The sequence below is a fragment of the Podarcis erhardii genome (assembly GCF_964252035.2).
Source record: "Podarcis erhardii genome assembly, chromosome: 7".
NCBI lineage: Eukaryota > Metazoa > Chordata > Lepidosauria > Squamata > Lacertidae > Podarcis > Podarcis erhardii.
The window spans coordinates 38918007-38945733 of record NC_138511.1 but is presented as its reverse complement, the minus strand read 5'-3'; the positions used below and the strand labels follow the sequence as shown (position 1 = coordinate 38945733).

General features: G+C 44.9%; 1 protein-coding gene across 1 annotated transcript in view; it reads left to right on the top strand.

The window, feature by feature from the left end:
- The first annotated feature begins 5068 nt into the window (after positions 1-5068).
- The window catches only part of SLC6A2 (solute carrier family 6 member 2), a 58685-nt gene continuing 36026 nt past the window's right edge, over positions 5069-27727 (top strand). Inside the window, exons 1-4 of the mRNA XM_081870222.1 lie at positions 5069-5172; positions 5767-6076; positions 24022-24153; positions 27024-27264. Coding sequence (XP_081726348.1) covers positions 5773-6076; positions 24022-24153; positions 27024-27264 — 677 coding nt within the window. The 5' untranslated portion in view covers positions 5069-5172; positions 5767-5772. The remainder of the gene's footprint in view (positions 5173-5766; positions 6077-24021; positions 24154-27023; positions 27265-27727) is intronic.

Below are 27727 nucleotides of genomic sequence, written 5' to 3'. Positions count from 1 at the left end.
AACAATCCCCACACAATGGAAAGGAGGTGTGGAGGGGCTCTTCACTTATAGGGTGGCTGAATACATTGAAGAACTTAGTGCTTGTGGGACCCCAGACATTTGCCACCTTAATTTGCCCAGAGCCATCTATATCCACATGCAAATATTTTGCAAATTGGTGCAATGTGCCTGTGCCCTGCCGTGGAGTCTTTTAAGTAGCAACACTACTGGAGGTCAGAAACAAAGCAGGAGATGTATAGATTTCACCACCCAAAAAGAATTGTCTTTCCTCTGGTCTGATCCAGCCTCTCTTCAAAGTTTAAAGCAGGTCTTAGGGTGATCAATGCCACCAACTGAAGGCACCAGCTTCTCCTTACCGACTCCTCACCCCCACCCCACCCAAGCAAAAGCAAACACAGCCAGATTGTTTTCTCTATCCCCTTTCTCCCTTGCCTGCAACTGCTTCAAGTGCTGTCAAGCCCCATTAGGCACAACGTGGTCCAGACTGATTCAAGATTAAGCCCTTTTTTGGTGAAATCCAATTGAGGACTTTTCTTACCTTGAGGGGGCGGCTGATATTACATTAACTAAGGCTGCCCACACTTTTCCACCCAGAAGCTCCGCAGAAAGAGAGAGAGGGAGAGGGGGAGAGAGAGGATCAAATTCTTCAGGGTAAACAACTATTGGGGTAGGGGAGAGAAGGGGTTTCTGGGGCACCCCCTCCTTAATGCACTGAAGATCAAACCCGCTCCCCACTCCAAAGTCTTGAGCCTTCAGGAGAGAAAAGAATTCTTCCAGCTGCTCCAGGCTAAACCTACTTTCTCCAGTAAGGGAAAGCGATCAGGATGCTCCAGGGCAAAACATCTGGGAGGTTTTTATTAATACAGTAATTCAATCACGTGGAAAGAAGAGAGAGACAGAGGTTTAAAAAGCTCTCTGGTGCCTTGCCTACAGCTTTTCCTCTGGTCCCAAAGGAGAGCCGGGTCTACGACACTCATCCTGCCCTGCTGGTCCTGTATATGTTTCACCCACCAAGCTCGGCAACCTTTGGGGCATGGGACATCTATCTTGGTTGAGTGTCGTCTTCTGCTAAGAGAATTAACCTGTCTGCTGGTGAGTTGTCATAAGACCTCTGTTAAAGCAGGGGTTGGTTTTGTGGGGGTGGGTTGGGTTAAGTTTTGTGGGGTTTTGAAGAAGCAAGGTGTGACCTCTGTCTCTATACACAACAATATTGTCTATTTTATGCAGTAGGGAGGAGTGGGTCTGGTGTTTTCAGTTTCTCTTTCTTTCTCATTTTTCCAAGCTGAAATTCAATTCTCCACATTGCTACATAAGGTTGTGGGGTTTTTTTTGTTTCTTTTATGTCTTCGTGAAATTTTACCTGCTAATTTCTCCCATTTTGTGTATGCCCTTTTTGCCAAATACTTTTGCAAAACAATGTTCCTGGCTGTGATGCATTTTTGTATGTTATTGTCCTTAATATATGCTCTCACTCTCTCTTTTGCACACTTTACCCTAATATATACATTTTGTACACATTACATGGATGGAGAACTGCATTGCAAAATTCAGAGAAGTGCATATTTCAAACACTGCCTGCGTTTTTGGTTCTCATACTGTTTTGGAAAGCACCAATTAGATGTGCCTTTAAATGTGAACTGAACTGAATTTCTGCTCCATCTCCATCTACAGTGTGCAGATGTGTGTCCCGATGTGCACAGCATCATCATGGCAGACTGTGTGTTAGTCTGCTGCACTGCCTGTGCACAAATATGATTCTTCCATGTACAAGGTGTGAAATTTGTCTCAACAATGGGCCTGGCAAAACCTTAACAGTGTATATCTGAAGCACAGTCGTGTAAGACAGTGCATAGCTGGTTGTGTTTGGGGTTCTCTCTTGTGTGTCTGTGTGGAGGCATGTTAGTGTGAACAGTTCCTCTGCAATAGCTTTGGCTAACCCTAGTTCTGTTTACACTGTAATTGTAGGTAAATCCTGAGAACCCACATTTATCTCCCATTTCATGCATATGCATTCTAGGAACTATGCAGAACGGGAGTGGGGAATCTTTGGTCCTCCAGATGTTGCCGAACTTCAAGTTTGAAATCCCACTGATTTTCATGAGAGGGAAAAACATGTACTTAACATTCTTCTTATGCTGAAATCAGTGAAGTAAAAAATAACCACACACCAAAAACTCTTGATTTGGGCTAGATTGCCCCAGGGCATGAGATGTGTCACTGTTGCCCACTGCCTTGAAGGCGCACAGATTGGTTAGGCAGGTGTTATTTTTTAAATGCATTATTGACACTGATTTCCCTACCCTTTGTTGTTTCCTACTCTCTGATTCAAAGCTGAATTTGGCTTGTTTTTATTCTTTACCCTTCACTCAAATTAAGTGGAACAAGGGCAAACATTTTATAGCACAAATTGGACCACTATTGGATTGCGGTTTGAGCTTGAGAATGTGTGTGTGTGAAAGAGAGACAGACAGACAGATGTCTGCTAAAAACACGGGAATAGCTCAAGAACTATGTTGGATGAAGTCTATGAAGGGATGGAGCAGGGAGAGGAATTCACTTCAGATCTCATTTAAAGATGTAGATAACTTCTGAAAGCAATATGCACACCAAAATGCAGCTTTCTTTTAGACTTCACTCTTCACCATATTTTGGGAGGAGGTGTGAAAATGCATGTACTGGGGGAAAGTGTGCATAAAAAAGCACATATTGCTGAAAATAACACATGAAGATGCATCATACTAGGGGAAATTACTTGCCAAATATTCCATTAGGCAAGATTGCAATCAAAAAAAAATGTATATAGTAGGAGAAAGTTGAACTAAACTGCTGATGGGTTTTCATTAGGACTTTTTGTTTTTTTAAAGCAAATTGATGTGGAAATGTGGGGGACTGAACTGAAGGTTTGAAAAATGAGACACTAAGAGAAACTGAAATCAACGTATTTGCCCATTCATACTGACATGACATAACTATTCCAGAAGGAATTAAAGTTACCCTCTGGACTATGTTTAGATTTTGTTGTTTGGGGAGGGGTAGTACTTCTGGTAGAGGACATGTTGTGCTCCTTCTGGGGTAGTTTGTCCAACTTTGGTCGCCGCATTGCATTTTGCTCTCACCTGTGCCTCCTAAAAGCTGTCAGCATGGGAGAGTGGCCACACCCCAAGAATGGCTTTGACTAGCTGGCAAAATCAGGTGAAGGTAGCCAATTGGTCTCAAAACACTTGGCGAGTCAGGGACTTCCCCTGCATGCAAAGACAGGCTCTGGTGGGTTGAGGGGATGAGACCAATAATGGGTTCAGTGGTCAAGAAGACAGTTTCTGAATGTGCTGTAAAGGGAAGTGAGTGGCACATGAGGCTCATTAATCTAGGAAGGTAGCCCATCTAGGAGAAGGGAAACTCTGATCCTAAACCTCCGCTGCCTTGTGGGAGAAGAAAATGCTAAGGAGTGAACCCTACACAAATCCAGAGTGGAATCCTTAAGACTGTTGGATGGCACCTTGTATGCCTCTGTCCAGCAACCCCTGCAGCCAAGCTGGTGCCAAATGTATTGCTCTGCTTTCTTTTGGACCACATCAGTGAGGCAGAGAGCCAGGTATTGTCGTCTGAGCAGCCCAGGACCTCCATACTCACTGCCCATGTTTGCCCCCTGGGTAGTTCACTTAAGTCAGGGGTCGGCAAGGTTTACCTTGCAAGGGCCGGTTCACTCCAGCAGAGATCCCTCTGTGGGCCAGATTGTGTGCATGTGTGAGCAAGCGCGCCCATGATTTCCGGCATCTGCGCAGGCACAATTTCCAGCACCGTGGAAGTGAGTTACTGCGCTGAGCCGCACCAGTTTAGTGCAGTGTGCGAGGACTCGCCAAGCAGGCGGCTTGGTTCGGGGACAGCTCGTGGGCCACTTAAATGACCCCCGTGGGCCACTTGTGGCCCATGGGCCTTAGGTTGCCTATCCGACTTAAGTGCTGCTAATGCAGCGGTTTGACTTAATCCACAGAGGTGCACTCCATTGTCTTTAGAGACAGACAGATGCCAACAACGGTTACTATGTTTGCTTTGTGTGTGTGTAAGCTGCCCTGAGAATATTTTTCTTTTTATTTCTGCAATTGAAGGGCAGGATAAACATTTTTAAAGTAACTACAGGCAAACAAATAAACACACAAGGATGGCCCTATCCCAAGTCTGGCAGTGTTGCATTGTAACTGTGATTCTTAGGAACAGCAATGCTGATTTCTCTCCATAGAGATGCCTCCCTTCTTCCACAATTTCCTAACAGTGCCGTTACTTGTGAATAGAGCATTTGCTCCAAATGGAGCAAATGGAGCAGCGATTCTGAAATAGTAATTATAATTATTTATTGATTTTATTGGTCACTTTTTAAAAAGTAACTCAAAAGCAACTTACAAAAATAGCACATACCATAAAACTAAAGCAAAGTAAAAGCTAAAGACACTTTCAAATTTATGAAAAGGCAGGACAAAAACATCCCACTCCCTGAAGGAGGCCACAGGCAATTTAAAACCAAAGACCTGGCAAAAAAGAAGCACCCAAGGACAGGTAATGAAGGTGACAGGTGGGTTTCCTTGGGGAGAATAATCCATCCCTAGTTCTTCTGCAACAGTGGTGGAAACCTGTGGCCTTTCAGGCATAGGTGCCAACTCCCTGGGGCCCTGGGTGCCCAAGCACCTACAAAATTCCCCATGAAGGGGCCAAGCACCCACAAATTTGGGGGCCAGGACCATGGCACCCACCGCCCTGGGCACCCATGGTCACAGGGCGAAGTTGGCACTCCTGCTTCCAAGTGCTGCTGAATGTCAACAACTATCCTGACCATTGACCATGCTGGCTGGGGCTGATGGGGCTGCAGGCCTCCAACGACAGCTGGAGGCCTGCAGGTGCCCCATCCCTGATCTAGAAGAAGTGTGCAGAAGTGTGTGGGCTGGGACTGGGAGGCAACGAGATATCCCTGAGCAACGGGGGGGGGGGATCTCCTCTACGCTGAACATTCTATCTGTGTGCCTAAAGAATCTCTAGACTCTCTAGAATCCACGCTGAACATTCTATCTGTGTGCCTAAAGAATCTCTCTCTCTGGCACTTAGCTTAGGTGAGCAATATGAGCAACATCCCTTCCCTCCCCTCTCCGCCTCGACGTGCGACTGTGCGCCTTGGGTAAAGCGGTGAGTTCCCAATTGAGAAGCTAACAGAGGCGGGAGAGTTACTCTGAATCCCAGGAGTACCGTTGCCTTGTGCTCTTCCGTGGCCACCTGCTTGGTGCGGAGCAGGGATGGGCGACAAGGAGGAGGGTCCGCTCCGCTGGCGAGAAGAAGAAGGCGCAGACGGTGCACGGCGGCGGCGCCTGGAATCAGGGGCCGGTTTAGTTTGGCCCTCGAGGTGGAGGAGGCAAGCTAGGGTTTTGCTTTTTTAAATTAATAATAAAAAACTGGGGAAGGGTGTCAGGAAAGCGAATCGCTGCTTTTTCCATTTTTCCTCACACACCCGCCTCATTTGCATGACCTCCTCCCTCGCCGCCTCCTTTCTCCGAGGCGCGTTTTTGCGCTGCGCTCTTGGAGAGCCCTCGCCAAGAGCGCCCTTGCGCGCTCCGGGGGAGAAGACGAAGGGGGCGCTTCCGTTCGCTCCCACTTCTCGCCAGTCTGCCTCGCCTCCCACTCGCGCTTCGCCCCTCCGCTCTCCCACGCTGAGCTTCTCTTTCTCTCTCGGTGTGTGTGTGTCTTTCCCCCTCCCTCTTTCTCTCTCCTCTTGGACGTCTCAAGGCGACAATGACCAAGTCCCTGAGCCAGCCCGAGCAGAGGGACTCGGCGGTGGCGCCCTTGCGGGACTGCTCTGACCCGCCGCTCCAAAAGAAGGACGTGGAGCTTCTCCTGGTGAAAGAGCAGAACGGCGTACAGTACACCAGCAGCAACCTTCTGGAGACCCGTAGCCCGCGCTACAGTCCCACCGCCGCGGAGCCAGAGCGGGAGACGTGGGGCAAGAAGATCGACTTCCTCCTCTCGGTCATCGGGTTCTCGGTGGATCTGGCCAACGTGTGGAGATTTCCCTATCTCTGCTATAAAAACGGAGGAGGTAAGAGAAGTCTCTCCTCTCTCTCAATCTCTCTCTTGTACACATACGATCTTCTCTTCTGCATCTTTGTGTTTCTCCATAGCATAACCGATCCGACTAGCCTGTGGAAGTTTTACGCGAATGGTTAGGAGAAGGTTTGGAAGCCAGGGAGTGGAAGGCAGGTTCTTGTCCCACTATGCCCTCCCTCGATGCACACGAAGGCCCTTAGCAAGTCGCATGCTCCCACCCTCAGTTCCTACCAGGAGAAGGGAAATAGCAGGGATCTACCTCCTAGGGTTGTTATGAGGGTGGCCGTAGTAAAGAACACAGGGGCACCCTGATCTGAAACACGGTTGCTTACTTAGAGTGCATTTATTTGCTTATCCTTCACACCTCTTCCTTTCCCTTCTTCCAAACAGTGTCAAGGAAGTAAACACCACCACCTCCTCTTTTTTTAAAAAAAATTATATTGAGTGACAGGGTTGGCTTGGGATCTCCTAGAACTTCACTGGTTGAGTAGAAATTTGAATCCAGCACATCATGCTCCTTGTACTACTGCTAACTGTGCATTTAAAACTGTATTCTAACTTATATTTTAATCAACTGTTTTTGTGTGTGTGTTTTAATGTTTTTACTGTATTTATATTCAGTGTTAGCTGCCTTGAGCCCGGTCTTGGCCGGGGAGGGTGGGGTATAAATAAAAAAAAATATTATTATTTATTATAGGATCTAACCTTGACAGTCCCAGCTGATGCACGTTTTACTTGAAAGGTGCAAGGGGTTAGGGCTTGAAAGTGTCATCCTATACATGTTTACTCAGAAGTGAGACCCGCTAAGTTTGATGAAGCTCAGCAACATAGTAGTGATTCCCACTGAGTCTTACTCCACTGATAAGTGTGTTAAGGACTACAGTTTGTGTTTAGGATTGCAGTATGAAACTCTTTGCAGATTAAAGGGGAGTGTAGTGGGAGCAGTTGGTGGAAAGGGCAAGCTGTTTTAAGCACTTCTGTTTTCCTTGACTATGAAAGAGGGAGAGAGCTGAGTTACAAGCTGACTATGATGAACATTTCTATACAGATCCGGGACTTCAAAATTTCCCAGCATCTTGGGGCTGATTCATTCCCTGCACTCTAGTCAGTGTCTCATTGCCTGATGACTCTGAATGGGTGATCTGCTGTGCTTTCAAAGAGAATTGTGTCTTTTGGGTCATGAAACAAATACTCAGATTGCTTTTGATGATTGTTATATTAATGATTACATTTTTATCCCTTTCTTCCTCCAAGGAGCTCAATACAGTGTAGAGAGGTCTCTTCTCCACCCCTTCCTTTGTTCACACAACAACCCTGTGAAGTGGGTTAGGCTGAGTGAGTGATCAGCCCAAGCTCAACCAGTATCATAAGTAAAATTTGAACCCAGATCCACTACTTTTGCATAGCCATCACTTGGGGTGCAACAATCCTCTAGTGATCCTAAATAAAATACAGAAAGGCTGCTAAATCAGAACTTTGTTTTTTGTGAAATAGATGTGCACCAATCCACCCACCATGGCTGTCCCAGAGAAGCTTGACTTATTTTGAGAGTGGATCAAATCCAGTCGCCCAGTGATCAGTGTAGGGCTGTGTACAGAACCCCCCCGTCCCTGTGAAATTACTACCCCAGGGACTCCTAAACTGTGGTCTTCCAATCACCAGTGGTGCACAAGCTTCATGCATGTGGCTTGTGGTGTGTCTCTAAAAACAATCGCTATTTGAATTCTATAGAATTCTATTGGATTTGGATTGCAATGCAATCCAATACTACATAGAAGATAAACAGGGAATAAAAATGCAAATTAAAATCTAATACAGGGCATTGCAATTGCTACAACAGGTAGAATATATATATATATATATATATATATATATATTCCAAGTGGTCTGCCAAGACCTCGACAATTTGCAGGTGGTCTGATGTGTGTATGTGCAGATTTGGGAAGTTTGGCCTATCCAAACTTTTCCGCCTTGCTGTATTTAAATTTGGATGAACTTCTTGTGATTTCCAAGCTTCTCTGACACACAAAGGGGTTTGCTGGATCACATCAAGGACCCATCTAGCCCACCCTCCTCCTTCCCATGTCAGTCCCCTGCTGGGCCCTCTCAGCAACTGGTGTTCAGTGGATGCTGCCTCTTAATTCCAATTAGCCACCAGGGCTAATAGTTGTAGCTCACCCAACAGCTCATGCACCCATTTGTTCACCACTGCTGGATTTAAGATTAATTTAAGATTCCATTTCCATGGCTATGTATCTGTGGCTGCATACACACCATACATGGAAAACACATCTGCCAGCCTCTGGGCTAATAATCCTGGAAACTGTAGTTTGTCCCTCACAGAGCTACACTTCACAGCACCCTTAAGAAACCATAGTTCTCATGGGGTTTTTGGGTGACTTTTTCTTATGGGGTGCTTTAAATGTGTTGTGTGTGTGCAGTCTATGTCAGGGACATGCGCTCCCTGCTGCCATCCCCCTTGAACAAGAACTCCCCTTCATTGCAGAAACTGCAGGGAACCATGAGGACTAGGCAGTTGTGCAGAGTTGCATGAGTTGCATGAGTTGCTGTGTAAATTTGTCACAGCGCAACCAGGTGCAGAGCAATGAATTAGGACAGTTCAGATTTCATCTGGTCAACAGATAAAAGGGATAAAGGCAGGGCCGGATTTAGGTTTCATGAGACCCTAAGCTACTGAAAGTAATGGGGCCCTTTATATGTCCAGCTGTCCTTTGTCAACAACAAATTGTCGCTGGTTTTTTTGTGTTGAATATATGCTATATGGTAATTTATGGGCCTAATAGGTATCTGAAGCCATTTGCACATAACAAAATATGTATTTTATCAAAGTAATTGTTGAACTGAAATACAATTAAGAAGAAGTATATCAATAGTGAAATAATTATTAAGCTCTAACTTAAAATGATTTTTTTATTCATAACAAACTTAATAATGCAAACACATTGGCATTTGGCAATAACAAAAGTTCCTTTAGAAACACAGTTTACAAAGACTCATAATGAGCAAACCAGGGATATTTTAGGGAGCAGGCTAGCAGGCGGGGCCCATTACTTACATCATAGGAGCCTACACAACACAAAACACTGTTGCTGTTTGTAGGTTTTATTTTATTTCTTTTTTGTCTTATATTTTGGAAACGTAGATCCAGGGTTTTTTTTCCTTAAAATTTTTTTGGGGCCCCCAAGAGAGTGGGGCCCTAAGCTATAGCTTGTTTAGCTTATACTTAAATCGGCACTGGATAAAGGTGCTTCTCCTTAAGGAGAGGAGCTGTTGCTCAGTGGTAGAGCTTCTGTCTTATATTCCAAAGGTCCCAGGTTCAGTCCACAACATTTCCAGGTAGGGCTGGGTATGTGCCTTGTCTGAAGCCCCGGAGAACTGCTGCCAGTCAGAGTAAGTGATGTTCAGCAAGATAGTTCAAGGGACTGGTTTATATAAGGCTGTGTACACACAGGAGGCCCAGTCCTTTTAGTGTCTGTCTAATTGGACTTGCTTTTGACAACAAGATGCCTTCTGCATGCTTGCTGGAGTAACTCCATCTTTGGGAATCTGCCAGTTCCATGCTGGAGGAACAGAGAGCATGGCAAACAGATGGAGAACTCTTGGCAAGACTGGGGTAGACGTTTGGCTACAAGGGAACCAGCAACAGAAGACACAGCTATGCTATGAAGCCTGGACCACTTGGTTGCCAGATTATAAAACAGTAGCTAAACATACTTCTTGCTTTTTAATAAATGATTTTTATTGAGTTTTAGTCAACATGCAATAAAACCAGAGCAATATAGGCAATATAGGGACACAGGTGGCACTGTGGGTTAAACCACAGAGCCTAGGACTTGCTGATCAGAAGGTCGGCGGTTCAAATCCCCGTGACGGGGTGAGCTCCCGTTGCTCCGTCCCTGCTCCTGCCAACCTAGCAGTTCGAAAACACGTCAAAGTGCAAGTAGATAAATAGGTACCGCTCTGGCGGGAAGGTAAACGGCATTTCCGTGCGCTGCTCTGGTTCGCCAGAAGCAGCTCAGTCATGCTGGCCACATGACCCAGAAGCTGTACACCGGCTCCCTCGGCCAATAAAGCGAGATGAGTGCCGAAACCCCAGAGTCAGTCACGACTGGACCTATTGGTCAGGAGTCCCTTTACCTTTAATATAGGCAAAGTAGGTTATAGGAATGTCTGCAACAGGATTTGGAGTGGTATTGCAAAAGTTCATAGCACAGAATATCTGTAGCCGTGTGCGGTGATTCAGAGTGGACCAATATAAGCGGAAGTTCTCAAGCAGAAGGTAGACATTATAGATATGCCCTCCACAATGTAAGCTGACTCATTGAAAGTTGCAGTGGAAAATAGAACTCAAAGGGGATAGGTGAATGTGCATTCCCCATAGCTTGGTGGGAGAGCATCTGCTTTGCATGCAGAAGGTCCCAGGTTCAATCCCCAGTATCTCTGAGTAGGGCTTGGAAATGCTAGATGGACCTAATTGAGCTAGATGAGTCAATGAACTAAATGGGCCTGCTTCTGCAAACCTTTACAATAATGTTTTTTACAGTGAGTTTTGATAGGTATAAATTAGATTGCAAGGGATGGAACTAGCCTCCTAGAGCTTATGTTTTAGGGCCCAGAAAACAGTTTCCAGTCAGAAAACTTGCTTTGTTCAAGTTTACTTACACTTGCTTATGTTTCTGGTTACAAATGCAACATAATGTTCACATTCTGAAACTGAAGAGTGTTTGGCAAATTTGTCATGTGCCATTCACACAAGGCGGACATCACTTGCTTGCCCTGCGTATGATTCCTGTGCATTTGATATCTGATGGCTGAACTTGTGAACTGACTTGGCTGAAAAGCTTTGCGTTTGAGATCATGGGGTGATAGGAACTTTTGATTTGTTCTTTTCTTTTCCTTCCTTCCTTCCTTCCTTCCTTCCTTCCTTCCTTCCTTCCTTCCTTCCTTTCTCTCTCTCTCTCTCTCTCTCTCACACACACACACACACACACACACACACACACATACCACATAACTTTATGTAACCATTGACAGGTGATGGGCACCCATATCTGAACCAGTTATATGTGGGTCACCAGAACCCTCAGGCTATAATCTTGTCCACATCACTCAATGCATGAGCAGTCTGTGTACCTCTGCACAAAATAGTTGATCTGTATACTCGTACAGTTATTCACATGCAATGTGCAACTGGTGTACAATTTCTATACCTTTATACACAGTAGTTGAGCTGTACAAATCAGCAAGTGTACACTCTTCCACACAAATGTGTGTGTAAGGTCAGCATGTACCTGTATTCAGTGCAACATGTGTCAAAAAGCCAATAAATAAATATCTTTCCCAAGTTAAGTAATATGCATGGACATCCAAGCCAGTCATAGGCATTAGAATGATTATTCCCTCATCTAGATAGCTATGGTTATCCCTACAAGTCCTCTGGTGACTTGCTCTGACAACCCAACACCTAAGCAAGCCCTGGGCCCATTGTCATTTTGAAGTTGGAGATATATCAGATTAAAGCTCTCTACCAGCCAGCCCATGAATTTGGGTCTTTCATTTTCATGCACAAACGCCGGATGCTTTAACTTCAATCACCTGGGTTTAAAAGATTTGGCCCGATTCCCCAAGTAGTAGCATAAGAATATTTAAACACACACACACACAAATCATTTCCTGCATTCTGGGGCTTTGTTCTCTGGTGATTTATTTATTTATCATTTGCCTTGGGAAGGTCATGGATGAGAGTTCTGGCACAGTGCGTCCTTTGTGCAGACGGCTTATCTCTACTAGCTCTTGCAGTAATTCTCCCCAAAGCATGACAAAGGTGAATGTAAAAGTCCATTTTCTTTGTAAAGGGAAGACATTATGGGTTGTCTGGGCTATGCAGGGCCAGTGTTGGGAGCTGGCACTGCTGGGAACCTGTCAGGGCCTTCGCACCAGAAACAGCTGTGCTGCTGACTAAGGATAGCAAAACACATTTTTTCTGCTCTGCCCTGTATTCATTGCATGCAGCGTGGTTTCCATTCTGCTGCAGTTCATCTTCCACCAAAGCCAACCTTTTTCATATCAGTGTCTGCTGCAGAAAAATTGTGCAACTTATGTACTTTATGTGATTTGTGACATTGTTCCACCCTGTTCATTTCAGGGCAAAGGAAACACAATGCAAAGGGAGGAATGTAATCAATTACATATGATTTTGCAAACTGAAAGCAACAACAATGACAAACGTAAATTGCATTCACGTGTTTGATATTAGTTCCGGGCAATGGGTAGCATTCAATGTTAGGGTGGCACAGAGCATACCCACTGAAGTTAATGAACATTATGATTGCCGTATTTACTCAAATGCAGTGCTTTTTTTCTTTTAAAAATGTTTAGGGGTACTCTCATTTTCCTACTCATATTGAAATACTGCCCCTCAATGAGGCCAATGTTTAGATTCATGAAATGTTTAGGGGTATGCGTACCCCTACTCCCCCCCAGAAAAAAAGCACTGCTCAAATGTAATGCACACCTTTTTTGGCCAAATTACGTCACGGAAATTAGGGTGTGCATTAGATTTGATGGTGAATTAGATTCGATTGCAAGCTTGAAAAACACCCTCTGACTTGGCAAGTACTTTTTTGGTTTCAAGGTTTTGAAAAGAGAGGTATGCATTAGATTCAATGGCACATAAGATTTGTGTAAATATGGGAATTTCATAAGGTCTACTCTGAGTAGGACTAGTGTTGCATACCACCCATAGAATAGCATATCATGAGCATTTGCAGTTTTCACTCCCTTTTCTGTTTTCATCTGAATTCTCTGAGATCCCTACAGCCTCACTTGTGTTGCTTCTCATCTTTATCCTTGCTCTTTGCAAGTCTGTGAGTTGTAAGAAGTTCGAGGAGGAGGAGGAGGAGGAGGCTCCACTTAACTTTGCTCTCTCTTGGGTTGTAGTGTGGAGAGTACAAGCAATTTAATTATTATTATTATTATAATTTATTTATTTCTTTGCTCAAGGAACCCCAAAATATGGAGCAAATACTGAGTTGCCTCTCTGCCTAGACTGGGAATAATTTAATGCTAATGGTGCACTAGATGGTCTTTGAGCAACTGTGAATCTTTCATGCTCCAAAATGCATGCAAATCTTAACAAGGATGCTCCTGCTCCACAAGATTTTAAGCTGAGACGCATGGTCAGCGGCGCTGGATGGTGCAGCTCTTTCTAGACTGTCCCAGTTCGAATTTCAAATGGGGAACTACATATTTCAATGCACTCCATGTAATAATGTGATACAGAACATTACAGTATAGCAAAATAGGGGTGGGGTAAAAGGTCAACCCGAGGGTCACCTTCCCTCCTGGGCAACCTTCCAGGGGCCACATGTCAGTGTGTTCTTGGAGTCTGATAACACCTCCTGCTTCCCTGGATGGAGGTTATAGCAGTGAGTGTGTGTAGAAACTAGCCTCCTGTACAAAGGTTAGAATTTACATTTGTTGCTGTGTCCACTTGTCTCTGGCTCTGCCAATCTCTGAGATATGGAGCTCAGAAGTTTGCCCAGAAATGAATATGGCCTTTGGGATGAACAGGGTTCCCCATTCTTGGGATGGGGGTGATCTGAATTGCTCACCCAGGCACACACTTATGGGTGTCCATACATCATATGTGCCTATCTTTCTCTGCCTTGATACTGTGTGTGTGTGTGTATGTATGTGTGTGTGTATATATATATATATGTGTGTGTGTGTGTGCGCGCGCGCGCAAAGCACTCTGGCAAATCACAAAGCCATTCACCTGACATGTGTCAAAAGCCTTCCTATTGTTCCACGATCATTCTATTGTTCGTTGGTTGGTACTCTGCTCTGCTGGTATGTGTGTAATACGGGGAATCTTTTTTGCTACTGGAGAGCTATTCTTAGCTGATGGAAATAAGAACCCAATCTACGCCTGCTGTGTCTTGAACCGCTTCCTGTAGAAACTGCATGCCGCACACTAGTCGAACGGCAAACTACTGGGGGAAAGAGCAGTTTGGAGAGCTCCTTTTGGAGCTCCCCATAATCTCATTTTTCCTCAGACCACCCTGATCAATTTGGTGCCACCAGGAAACTTGGCTGTTTTGCTTCTTGCCCCTAACTCCAGGGCATTTATGAAAAAGTTACAAAGCACAGGTTCCAGAAGTGATTCTTTGAGGGGGGGGGGGAATCCTACTTTTTACATCCCTTCATTGTAAAACAAAAGTAACAACAACACTGTATATTTATTCTGACTTTCTGCTTCCTTGGAACTTTGGAAGGGAGGTCCGACAGCTCGCCTGTCAATCATCTGACATACTTATAAACATGTGCATTATCCTGCCCACCTGTTGAAGTCCTTTGCTCAGTATTTGATAAGTGCTCAACTGCCAGCTGGTTGTTGGGCACTTGGAAAGTGCAGTGCAAGGTGTTTTGCAAACCATATGCCCAGTGCTTGGGAAGTGCAAGGACTGGGAAAAACTGCAGCCTCATGGGACAAATTTGGCCTGCAAGTTGTAGGTTCTCCATCCTTGCTTTCTGCCTATAATATATATGCTCTCATTTGAAACCAAGAACTCCATCTTACCCATCTTGGTTTGGAGGCTTCTAGCATTAGCATATAAATGCTTTCAGTATTTACAGTGTTTTTCTCTCCAAAAGTCTTTGGCATGTTCACTTTGTTCTATGGTGCTTTGTACTCCTCGAATTGCTGTCATGTCCCCCTTGTGCACGCTGATTCCCTAGTTCTACACCACTCTCATTTGCACCATCCTAAACAATTTAACCCTCATCCCTTGCGGGTGATTTACCCTGAACTGGAGACTCCTCATCTACTGTCAGTTTTCTGAAAGTTGCTCTGCCAGAATTTTGGCTGTCACGTCCAACAATCTGTTTCCATTCTGGTTCACACAGAGCCCTTCTTCTTTGTATAGTCCTGGCTTGTCCCAAAATGCTCTCCAGCACCTACCAGATCCAGGCATCTTTTCCTGACACCAGTGTCATGACTACCAGCCATGATGGCTAAGCTCTGTCTCAGGGTGGCCCAACTTTTCATACCAAGTGGGCCACCAGAGTACTTTGACACAGAACCCACAGGGTGCACGCTGCCTTATTGCACCGGGGTGTGTGTGTTAATGATCACTTTCCCCAGCCCTTGCACTGCCTTCCCAAAGCTGGGAAAGCACTAACTAGGCTTTGGGAAGGAGGCAGGAGGACTCTTGAACCCTGCTACAGCCCCGTGTCTCTTTCCCAAAGCCCAGCACCATGCTTGAGGGCAGGGCCGTCTTAAGCATAGCCGGCGCCATGGTGCAAAGATCCCTCCGGCGCCCCTTCAAAACAAGGGAGGGGGCAGTGGAAAATGTCCTCTGCCTCCCCCACTGCCCCAATCCCCAGCGTGGTGGCCGTGATCAAGCAGGAAAACGTGCTGGAGGACATGCTCTCTGGCGTCAGAGCACCCGAGAAGGCAGCCTAGGAAGGCTGCACACCGCCTTTCGCCAGGAAGCAGAAGGAGGACAATGACCGGGAGCAGGGCTGTCTTTAGCAGATGCAGAGGCTTGGGATCCTAAGCCTCTGTGGGGATCGCTCTCCTCCTGCAGAGGCTTGGGAGGGAAGCTGCACGCCCGCTAGCCATATAGTTAGCGGGGCGCAGCTGGCGGGCATGCAGGGAAAGGGGAGGCTGCCGGCAAAGCCGCACAGCTCCCCCACTCGCTAGAGTGCCCCAGAGAGGTCAGCGCCCTGGCACAACAAACCACTAAGAGCAATGGGAAAGACAGCTCTGCTTGAGGGCTGGGCTGGGGTTGTCAAATGTTGCCGAGGGCCACCAAAAAAGGCCTTGGGGGCCGCACATTGGACCAGCTTGCTCTTTCTCCATGTGCTTCTGAATACCAGTCATTGAAAACCGCAGGGGAGTGTTCAGGTCCTGCTTGCATATTTCTCCTCAAATACCTGGTTGACCACTGTGAGAACAGGATAATGGACTAGATGGGCCATTGGCCCAATCCAGCAGGGCTCATCTTATGTTCTTATATCCAGGTGGGGCTAGGACAAAGCTTACCTGAATGAAAGCCTAGAGCAGTGTTTCCCAACCTTGTGCCTCCAGCTGTTTTTGAACTACAACTCCCATCATCCCTGACTAGCAAGACCAGTGGCAAGGGATGATGGGAATTGTAGTCCAAAAACAGCTGGAGGCACAAGGTTGGGAAACACTGGCCTAGAGAGCCACAGCCTGTCGTTGTAGACAATACTGAGCTAGGTGGCCAATGGTATGACTCAGTATAAGGCAGCTTCCTTTGTTTCACTAGGCACATGCCCACAACCTCTTTCCATCAGGGACATTCTGTACAATACACCCGGCAATCTACCAGCATACCAGTTATTGCTGTTTATTGAGATAATTTTATTTGGAGCCTGGGTCATGAAATGGTGAGGTGAGGATAGTCTGTCCCGGCCTTATCTCACTGCTGCACTGAACTCACACAGCTGCCCAACTCACGTGTTTCCTTGGCTTGTGGATTAGGGCCTGAGATGCTTCTTCGAGTGGGGCTCTCCTCTTGCTCACAGAGCTGTGATCAAAGCTTCCCTGATGATTTTCTATAGAATAAAGAAAATGCTGCTTAAGAAGAGGGTGGGAGGGAATGACCGCTCCCCACTTAAAACGGGGGGCGCCTTTTGCGTGGACGCGTGCAGCCCTGGATCTGGAGTGGCCCCATCAGCATAGGCTTTGCCTTCCCCCAGGTGGGATACCTGGAGGTCCCCGCCTACCCCAGCGAGTTGTCCAATCCCACCTGGGGGAAGTGTTGCCAGGGAAACCAGGCCAGGTAAGGGGAGGGATTACCTGCCCACACAATAGAGGGTGGATCTTAATTGTTAATCCTCACTTGGCTCCAGAGCTTCTCCCACCCTACCCACCCTCAGTTAATGTCTTCTTTTGCAGGTTAACTTTTTTTTTTTTTTTCATAGGTTTTGCAGGTTAACCTGTCTCCACAGGTATGCGGGCGCTGCTACGATAAGGTCGCTGTTAAAGGGCCGGAAAGGAATTTCCCTGCATTGGCAGGTTTCGCCTTTCCCGTAGCAAAACGTCACAACTTTGGCGGTATCAGGCCTTGGGCGGAATCCTTTAGTCCATCTTCCTCTTTGCGGCGGCGATACCAGGGTTCCCCGTTAAAGGGGTTTTTGAAGGGAGGCTTTGGCCGTACGCCGAAAGGTCGTCATTGCTCTCCCCTGCGGCGGCGTAACGGGGGCGGCTATCTCTGCTTGAACATATGTTCTCCAGAGCCGGCCCATCCCCCACACACACACTGGATAACCCTGATGCTCCCTAGGTCCCCGGCTGGGGACTAGGGAGGGAGAACGCCCAATGCCTGAGCCAAGGTCTACCCACATTTGAAATTTAATAAAGTTGTGGCCAATTTAATCCCATAGCACGTTGTCTAGAGTCGTTATTCCACATGACGGGGGGACCACTCGGGATCTGGGGACTCCGCCTGTCCACGCAATCATTAGCAGTGTGGGAGGATTCACTCTTCTGTTATGTGTTCAGTCCCTTTCATTTGGGGGAGCCTCAAATATATATATTGTTTTCTTCAGGCCACAAGGTGGAGCCATGTAACTTTAAAATAATAATTAACGTACAACGTATATAAATGTATATGCTACATATTACCAGCTCCTGAAGAAGTCAAGTAGATATTTTCAGGAGTCTTTCTTTATTTTTATTTTTTTTTGTAGTACAAAATCTTTGGTCACGTTTTCCCAACCTGGCACCTTCTAAATATTTGGACTACTCAGTGGTGCTGGCTGAGACTGAAGGGTTGTAGCCCCAGTCATCTGGAAGGCACCAGTTTGAGAAAGTCCTCTCTGGAATCATAAACATGTACTTTACAGCTGGGAAAAGGACAAATCTGCTGAGCACCAGTTTTAAACACCAGCCATCTAGATTAAATCATCTGTACATCATATTTAGCTGGTCAGACCTTCACGTGTACCACAGAATGAAATCTCCCTGATCCCGTAGAGCTGAATTTCAGTCTTCAGTTCAAGACAAATGATGCAACTCCTGTGCTGAAGGTAACCAGGTCTTGTTCTGTGTCTGAGGCTACTTGGAAAAGCCATGATAGAAGAAATATGGATAATAGGTTTGTGAATAAACGCAATCCAATTAGCAAACTTGAGATTGGAGTTCTCTTCAGCTTTTGGTGCGGTATTACTTTCAGAGTAAAAACGGGTGTAGAGCCTTTTCCCTTTCCCTCAGAAGTAACTTTCTGTATGCCCATGATAGGTGGGGCTGGAGCCCAAAGGTGGGCAGGGCCAGCAGTAATAAATAGGCAGAGTAACAAGTGTGACTCTCTAGCCCTTTCAAAGAGGGGCCCAGAGAAACCCAGGTTTAAAAAGGTTGCAACATTTAGAGAAAAGACAAGTAAGAGGTGATACAATAGATGTATTGTGGTAAAACTGGATAGAGAAAAGTTCCTCTCTCATATCACTAGAGCTCATGGACATGCAATGAAGCTGAATGTTGGAAGATTCAGGACGGATAAAAGAAAGCTCTTCTTCAACCAAAGCAGAGCTAAACTGAGTCACTGGACCTGTGGCTGCTCCTCCAGACATAAAGGGCAGCAGATCTGACCTGGTGTTTGTTTTTATTGTTGTTTTATTTGGAGTAGCTTCTGCTGAAGTAAACGCCTGCAAAGTTTGGAGCTATGCAGAATGCTTTGTTTTCATAAGCAGCGTGGATGCTTCTTTTATTCAGTGAACAATTTCTGTATCATTCAGAGAATGGATACCTGCTTTGTATGCAGAGAAAAACAGATTCAGTTAAAGCTCATTTTCTATTGTATCATTTTATACTTTACATATTGTTGTAACAAGCACCCGCTCCCCTCTGGATGAAATTGCAGAGCAAGAACTATTTCTTAAAAGGCTGTGAAATCTTGAAAGCAGAATTTCCACCTTTACAGGGCACTATGTATGTTTAATTTGGAAGGGAAACAGATTATTTAAAAAAAAAAAAAACCACCTGAGGTTTATGAGCACTGTTACAAGATGTGAAAATGTGTGTGTGTGTGCCAGGTGGCGGCGGCGGGGTATAATTTCTCCCTTACAGTGTCTCATCTTGCACACTTGAGCTTTTCAGGATAAGACTTGTAAATGAACACTTTGATGTCAAATAACAGTCACGTGGTTTGGAATAACAAGGGTAGGAAGTGCTCTGTCAAAGCATTCGGAAGAGATTGCAGGATCAAAAGGGAGCAGCTGGATGCGATTTGCATCTCTGCAGGACTTTTTTTGCCAACATTGGGAATCACAGCTCTTCCTGGGGGTGGAGGGGTCAGCCGTGGCTGAAGGAACTGAAATATTACACTGATATCATTCGTTGCACGGCTGTGTAAACCTTCCTATGAGCCCCTTAAGGTGGGTGTCCAAAGAGGCTCACTGTTGCCACAGAGCAAAGCTGAGGGACACCTTGAAGCTCCCATCTTTGAACTTTATCTGTACTTGAAATCCGTTATGATCTCCGGTTGTGTACCTGCTACAGCTTCATGGGTTGCTTATTTCACAAAATCTGTATACTGCTTGAATGAAAGAAAACAACAGCGTAAAAGTGTTTTACATAAATAATAAAACAAAACAAACATCACTAAAAAAAGAGAGAGTTAAAAATGACTTTAAGCATTCCAAAAAAGGTTGAAGTCAACGATGAGCTGAAAACCAGACTAAAGTGCGTGTCTGCTAGTGTTTCACATGTCTGGAGAAACTTGCCTAAACAAAAACGGTTATCAGGTGCAGAAAAGAGTACAATGCGTTTCAGGGTGTGGATGCTGCCATATGGTGTTCTTAGAAATGTGGAAGTGGCTGAGTGGAGATATATAGGGTAAAGTGATTTCTCAGGTCAAGAATATGGGAGAAATTTGATTTAGTTTGCCTTTAAAGGTGGAGTTACCTATTTTGCACTTTCCATGACAATGCGCATAATGAAAGACAGTCATCTTTTGAAATTCACAGTTTTTGGAATTTGGCAATGCTTTTCTCTAGTCAAGTCATGTGTTCAGAAAATGGATATAGTAGGGTAAAGTCTGCATACAAATGCATATGTAAGTGAACATACAAAAATGCATTCTGTTAGGGGGAATGGCTTTACAAAAATGTGTATGTTGTGACTCTTCACTTTAAGGGATGCATCCTGTTTCAGCTGTTGCTTACTTAGATGGTGTCAGGGAGACTTGAACCTTCTGCAATGGCTCCCGTCCAGTTTGAAACCATTCCAGACGCTGCAAATGCACTAGCAGTTTTATTGCTGGACCGTTAGGAGATGCATTTGAGGGGCAGCAACGTGACATCCTTGTTCCAGAGGGATACTAGTACCATGGGCTCATCTTGCCAACGTATTCTAGGGCCTGCATTCCATGCAAATGCTTTTCTTGCTTAGAGTCCTCTAAGACCTGCTGCCTCCGTGTAAGGCTTAGTCTAAGGCTGGTGCTTGCTGAAGCAACTTCAACATCAACATGACTCTGGAGGGCCACAGACTCTTTATCTGTGTTATGATGCAAGCACTCACTTTGTCATTGACAGGGGTGGGAAAATGGTCCTCTGAGAAAGGGTTGCAGCATTTGGGGCTTTTATAATTGAGGGGGAAAGGGTGGGGCATGATAGAGGTGTATGAAATTATGCATGACATGGAAGAAATGGATAGTTTTTATTTTTCTCTAGTTAGAAACCCATTGGGGAATTCACAGACTGACAATGGACTAAGGTAGTACTTCTTCACGTATTGCTTGGTGAAGTGCCAGTACTTTTTTATAGAAAAAAAGGCTCTAGAACTGCCCCCTCTCCCCTGCCTCGCTCTTACCCCCCTGCTGTTAACCCCTTCCATGGCGGGCTGCTGCTGTGGTCACAGTGATCAATATCTGATCGTGGTGGTGGCAGCAGGTTTCTTGATGGAAGGCAGAGGCGGGCAGAGGGAGTGGGCAGGGGCTGCCAAGTCAGAGCCAACCAGCCTCTAGGAGGGAGAGAGAAGGGGAGTCAGGAATGAGAGGGAGATAGAGAAAGCAGGGGAAGCGGGGGGGGGGGGCTGGAGGGGAGGACAAGGGGATGATTTAACCTAGAGCAGAAAATCTCACAAGCACCTCTTGGGTAGAAAACCAAACCATAATAAATAAGGAGGGAGGGAGGTGGCAATAAAGCAGAATGAGGCGGTGGTGGGTGGAAAACTCAGACAGCAGTGGTAGCGGTGCTTCAAATCTCTCGGAAAGGCTGACCCAGTGGCTGCTGAAGGGACAGGCAGAGATTGATTTTTTTTTTCCTTTTCATATGTATATATAGTGCACTTCTTTGGGATGGGGGGGGGGAGAAAAGGTGCCGGGACTGTGCTCCAGTGCGCTCTGGCTCAAAAAAAGTACTGCTCTTAGCCTAAGATTGCCAGATTTTTTTTCAATGAATTTGGGGACGCTTTTCAACTTCAATGGATTTTGTATGGGGACTGATTTGTAAATCCGGGGACTGTCCCCGGGAAACGGGAACATCTGGTAACCTTACCTTAGCCACAGGGAACATAGGAAGTCATCCTGTACTGAGCCACACTATTGAGCCTTCTGCTTCTATGATGTCAACACTAACTAGAGCAGGGGCTGTCCAGGGTTTCAGGCCGAGTCCCCCCCCCCCCAGTCCAACCTGGAGATGCCCATGATTGATCTTGAGAGCTTCTGCATGAAAAGCAGATTCTCTACCATGGAGCTGTGTGACAACCCTTCTCCTGCTACAACCTTGGAAGGTAGAGGCACTTTCTGCTTCAGTTGCTTGGCTGCAGAAACACCACTTGTGAATTAAAACACAGTTGATTGTGGCACAGTGATAAGAGCCTTAAGTGTAATCTTGAGACATTTGTGTTTTTTGTTTGATCCTGCTCTGGGCAGAATTTTCAATCATCTACCTCCTATTGGCTTCTGCATTAATCCTCTTGAAAGACACACGTAGCTTATTTCAGATGTTTTAAAGCACTTTTCTTCACCTTAGTGTGCAGTGGCTCTCAGTGATCCTTCTCCTCTCTGCCCCTCTTGACCCTTTTCTAAGAAGCTATTTTCTCTTTCCTCTCTAGAATGTGCTCCTTTCAGAATGGTTGTCTGGAAGCTTGTTTGCTTATTTGGGTTTTTTCACTCTGACAATCAAGGAGGAGTGAGCTAAAAAAAGAAAGTATTAAAACATTTTGAAGATCTGACTTTAAGAAAGAAAGAAAGAAAGAAAGAAAGAAAGAAAGAAAGAAAGAAAGAAATGCCTTTGCAAATCCAGCCTCTCTCCGGCAGCTGAAGTGTTGGACACTTTAAAGTAACAATCCAGTCTTAAAGGGATTTATATGCAAAATTTGGTGGAATCCAAAATGACTGATCTTTGTTCACAGCAGATCACGTCTTGCATATTTTAATTTATTTGTTTAAAAGCATTGCTTGACAGCTTTAATATGTTAAAAATCTCTTAAGTGGGTGTATTCTTTACACTGATTTATTTATTCAGCCTATCATTAATTTATTGATTACCTTCCTTCACCCTAAAGTCCCAGGATGGGTTTACAGCATTAAACACTACATAAAAACAATTTAAAACAGCTATGCCCCACCCTTGCTCCAGAAGGTTACCAGGCCACCAAACCTATTTATAATAATAATAATAATAATAATAATAATAATAATAATAATAATAAGCATTATAAAATCAGTTAAAAACAAACTCTCAACCAGTGATTTCAGGGTTGCCAAGCATGGTATTGTTCTGAGCTTATAGTGTGACAGAAAAGATTTTTGGAAGATGCTCTTTTGAAATACCAATCCTCCGGTTACCAGTACCTCAGAGGGGCCTTGGGGTGGGGGTTGTTGTTGTTGGGCTTCTTTGTTTTGTACCACAGTGTCTATCAACTCCCCAAATGGATGCATGCAATCTGCCTGATTCTTATTTTATTTGATCTTGAACATCCCCCATTAACGCTTGTTACACTTTGATATTTAAATTAGCCGTGTCCTGATGAGAAAATGCATTTGCTTTCCCAGAGAGACTGTATCGTGGAGATGGATTTACTCAGCCAAGTGTTGTAGCTATTGCTGTATACACACACACACACACACACACACACACACATTATATTATATCACACAACTGGAATGTTGCTCAGTGCATTGAACACTGTCCAGCCACACAAAGCTTAGCAAATGGGCAGTTGAAAAGTTGGGGGGGAGGGAGACAATGTGAGGTTCTGTGTCTGCAGTGGAAAATGGTGTGGGATGCAGGAAGGGAATCCAGGGACTCAGCTGTACAGCTGCAAACAACATTTTAAGTGTGTTTTAAGTGCATTATTAAGGGGCATGGGTGGCACTGTGGGTTAAGCCACAGAGCCTACGACTTGCCGATTAGAAGGTCAGCGGTTCCAATCCCGCGATGGGGTGAACTCCTGTTGCTCGGTCCCTGCTCCTGCCAACCTAGCAGTTTGAAAGCACAAAAGTGCAAGTAGATAAATAGGTACTACTCCAGCGGGAAGGTAAACAGTGTTTCCGTGTGCTGCTCTGGTTCGCCAGAAGCGGCTTAGTCATGCTGACCACATGACCCAGAAGCTGTATGCCGGCTCCCTTGGCCAGGAAAGCGAGATGAGCGCCGCAACTCCAGGGTCGGCCACGACTGGACCTAATGGTCAGGGGTCCCTTTACCTTTAAGTGCATTATTATACAAATGAGTCACTAGATGACAATGGTGAGCTAATGGCAAATTCAACATATATTTTAAAACTTTCTTTTAAAAGAGCGTTTTCATAGTGCTTTTTTATATATGTCTAGATTCAGCCCAGGAAGCATTGCCTGACTAGGTTAAAATGGGTTGCATAATTAGAAGCAAAGAATTGTAGAGTTGGAGCTTGGTTGAGCTCTGTCTCGGTGCTTCTGTTTCCAGGTGCCTTCCTCATACCTTACATACTCTTCCTCGTCATTGCTGGGATGCCCTTATTCTACATGGAACTAGCTTTGGGCCAATATAACAGAGAAGGGGCTGCCACCGTATGGAAAATCTGTCCACTTTTCAAAGGTAAATCCCAGGCTTTCTGCTTAATACATTTGCAATATCTTCTGGAGTTTCTTGATATTGAACACATCTCCGAGGCTTGCATTGAAAGTTTTTGGCAAGGCCAGAATAGCTAACATCTGTATTTTGAGAGTCACTTGTCACTAATGCCTTTATTGCTCATCAGCAAAAAAAATAGACTTTAGGGCAGCCTTCAGTAACTTGGTGCCTTCCAGATGTTTTTGCACTACAATTTCCATCAGCCCCAGCCAGCAATGGTGCACTGGCCGAGGCTGACAGGAGTTGTATTCCCAAACATCTGGAGGGCACCAAGTTGGTGAAAGCAGATATAGCAGGAAGATAGACACCATTTTGCATGACGATATATAGGAGATCTTAAAAAAGGTTCCTCCAGGGAAAGTGTTAGCTATTTGACAAGTCTAAAAATATCTGGGCAAATGCTGATGAACTATCCCTGCCCAAAAGCATCCACCTTACTAACAGCAAAAAGATGCCGTGCTCATCAACAGGTCTGCATGAATCTCCAAAACAAACGAGTCTTTAATAAAACTGTAGTGAATTATTATAAGGATGCTGGATTAGATGGCACATTGGTCTCATCCAGGAGGCTCCTCTGTTCTTTTGCTGCCACCGTTGCAAAACTGGTAGCAAAAGTGAAAATAACAACAGGGGTGGAGTCTGGTGCAACCTCACCCTGAGCTAGGCCAAAATTTGGTGCACCACCCCTGCAGCCCTCATGCAATGCCAGGCTTTGGGAAGGAGGTGGGAGGCTCTGGCAGGATCCTAGAGGCTTCCCTCCTCCTTCCCAAAGCTGGGAAAGTGGTAACTAAGCTTGGTGAAGGAGGTGAGAGGACTCTAGGCCCCTGCCAGAGACCTCAAGCTTCTTTCCCATAGCTGGGCAAGTGCTTCTATCCACTCAGTACCCAACACAGGGGAACTGGCCAGGCTGCCCTAAAACTGCATCTGATAATAATAATAATAATAATAATAATAATAATAATAATAATAATAATAATTTGTACCCTGCCCATCTGGCTGGGTTTCCCCAGCCACTCTGGGCAGCTTCCAACAAAGATTAAAAATACATTAAAATGTCACACATTAAAAACTTCCCTGAACAGAGCTGCCTTCAGATGTCTTCTAAATGTCAGGTAGTTGTTTATCTACCTGAAAGGGTAGGGAATCAGGGTCACTCCTCTTTCTGCCATCTTTTCCCACCTGCCTCATTTTTAATCTAGAACTTCCCCCATGAGAATTTTGTCTCACTGACTCACTCTCAGTTTTCTGTTTTTTCCACAACACCCCCAAGTTAGCAATCTGGTGCTGCCTGCCTCACCTGAACAATAGGAACAGCCGTGGTGGATCTCTGTGTGTTGCCATTTAAATTCTAGTACATTTGGACCCAGAGTAAAAATGTAGCCATTGATGAAATGCTGATAGTGGGAAAGCCTTGGACAGAGCTTGGTTCAAAGATCTAGCTTTGGGTGTCATGGGCTGCAACCTGCTCCAGAGCTCTCATTTTCATGGTTTTTCATGAATTTGAATCTTTAGTGGTGATGATAAGCCAACAGTTTATTTCTAATTAGTTAAAAACACTTCTAATTGGGGGGGGGGGAGGGAGAGAGAGAAGTTGGCTAATTTTAGTTTGCTGCACCTGGAAAGACCCTTTGGACCAGAAAGCAAACAGACATTAAACACAACAGGCTAATATTAGCTATAAATGGCAGTGCTGTAAAATCTGGGACTTGGTGGTAATGATGTGAGCCCGCCGTGTTTGGCACCAGGACCGGACCCAGCAATCACTGTGGAAGTATTCATTCAAATGTTGGGATAAGAAGGCTGCCTTCAACCACTTGGGTGTCACCCAGCTGTTGTAAATAGCAGGCTGTGTCCAGATTTGCTTCTCAAATTTACTCTAATGACATGCTAGAATAATATACCCCAAGGGTGCTATTCTGGATTTTCAGTTTGGGTTTACACTACTTTTGTACACATTTTTGCTAGGATTGACAAGCCAATCAATTAACTGGTCAGATCATCAGTTTACTCCTGTTTGTTTCACTACTGTTAAATGTTGTCGAATATTCCAACATACAGGTCACAGATTACCTTTGCAAGAGCCTTTCAAAAGTTGCTATTACTTTCTACTATTGGAATTTTTGTATATTTCAGTAGCTGGGCACCTTTGGGAGGAAATGCAGGAATAATAATAATGATGATAATAATAACAATAATAATAGTAAGTCCAAAACATGACCCTGCTATAAAAATCCAAGCAAAGAACTATGCTATGAATTATTTGCATTTACAGTTTACAATAATTCACTGCACTTTCCTTTAATTTAATTGTTCTCACAATATGTTAGCTATTTTTTGTAATTAGCATAAGTATTTGGGTTGCTTGTTTTAATTATGGTGATTTCTCCCCTACCTTTCAAGTAAAAGGCTCTCGGTTTTCTGCTGTAGGTATTTAAGCAGAGACTGGACAACTCATCTCTCAGGGATGCTGCAGTTGCACCCTACATTGCAGATCCTGCTTTGAGCAGAGGGCTGGACTTGATCAATTTCAAGATCCCTTCCAACTCAATTTCTTAATTAAATTTGGCATCCATATGGTCAGAAATACAACAAAGCAGGGAAACACAAAGGCTGTGCCTTGATTGACCAGCCTATGTACCCCACCATGAATGAAAGCTGATCTTGCTTCCCAGCACCAAGCAAACACCTTGGTGTGAAATTATTATTGTTAATAATATTTGGCAAATAGTTGGATGGGGTGATGAGCAATGGCACCCTCTTCTAGCCCTCACTAGGAAGATGAACCTAATGTGACTTACAGCTTCATGTGTAATCTGGTTTTCCTTTGTCTTCAGGTGTAGGCTATGCTGTGATACTCATAGCTCTATACGTGGGTTTCTACTACAACGTTATCATAGCTTGGTCTCTGTATTATCTGTTTGCATCCTTCACACTGGAGGAGCTTCCCTGGACGAAGTGTGGCAACCCCTGGAACAGCCCTAACTGCATAGACCCCAAACTCATCAATGCCTCAACATTTGCCGCTGGAACCACTTATTCCAAGTACAAGATAACTCCTGCAGCTGAATTTTATGAGTAAGTTTGGGACTCCTTGTAGCTCTGACTTTTGGAAAACAGTTTGCAGTTGCTCTGGGATGTATTTAAGGGCCTCTTCTGACATCCCTTTAAATATGCATTCATGATGATTTGTGCTTGTGATGGTTGTCACCAGTGCTTTTTTTCTAGAAAAACAGGTGCCAGTACTCACCATGAAGTTGTTACGGTAAGTGTCACACTTTTTAACAACAACAACAACAACAACCCCCCCCCCCAAGGTGCCGGTATTGCGTACCCTTGAGTACCCTGGGGGGAGCACTGGTCATCACAATGGTTATACACAATCTCACTTTCATTACCATTTGAACCTGCTAAAATTTAGGGTGGCCAAGCTGCTTCATTTACAATTGGTGCATGCCCTGTAGCTTCCTGCTCAAACCCTGAAACATTTTATGCCACAGTTGTCCTGGGTTTGTGCATTTCCCCCACTTTTGTAGCTCAA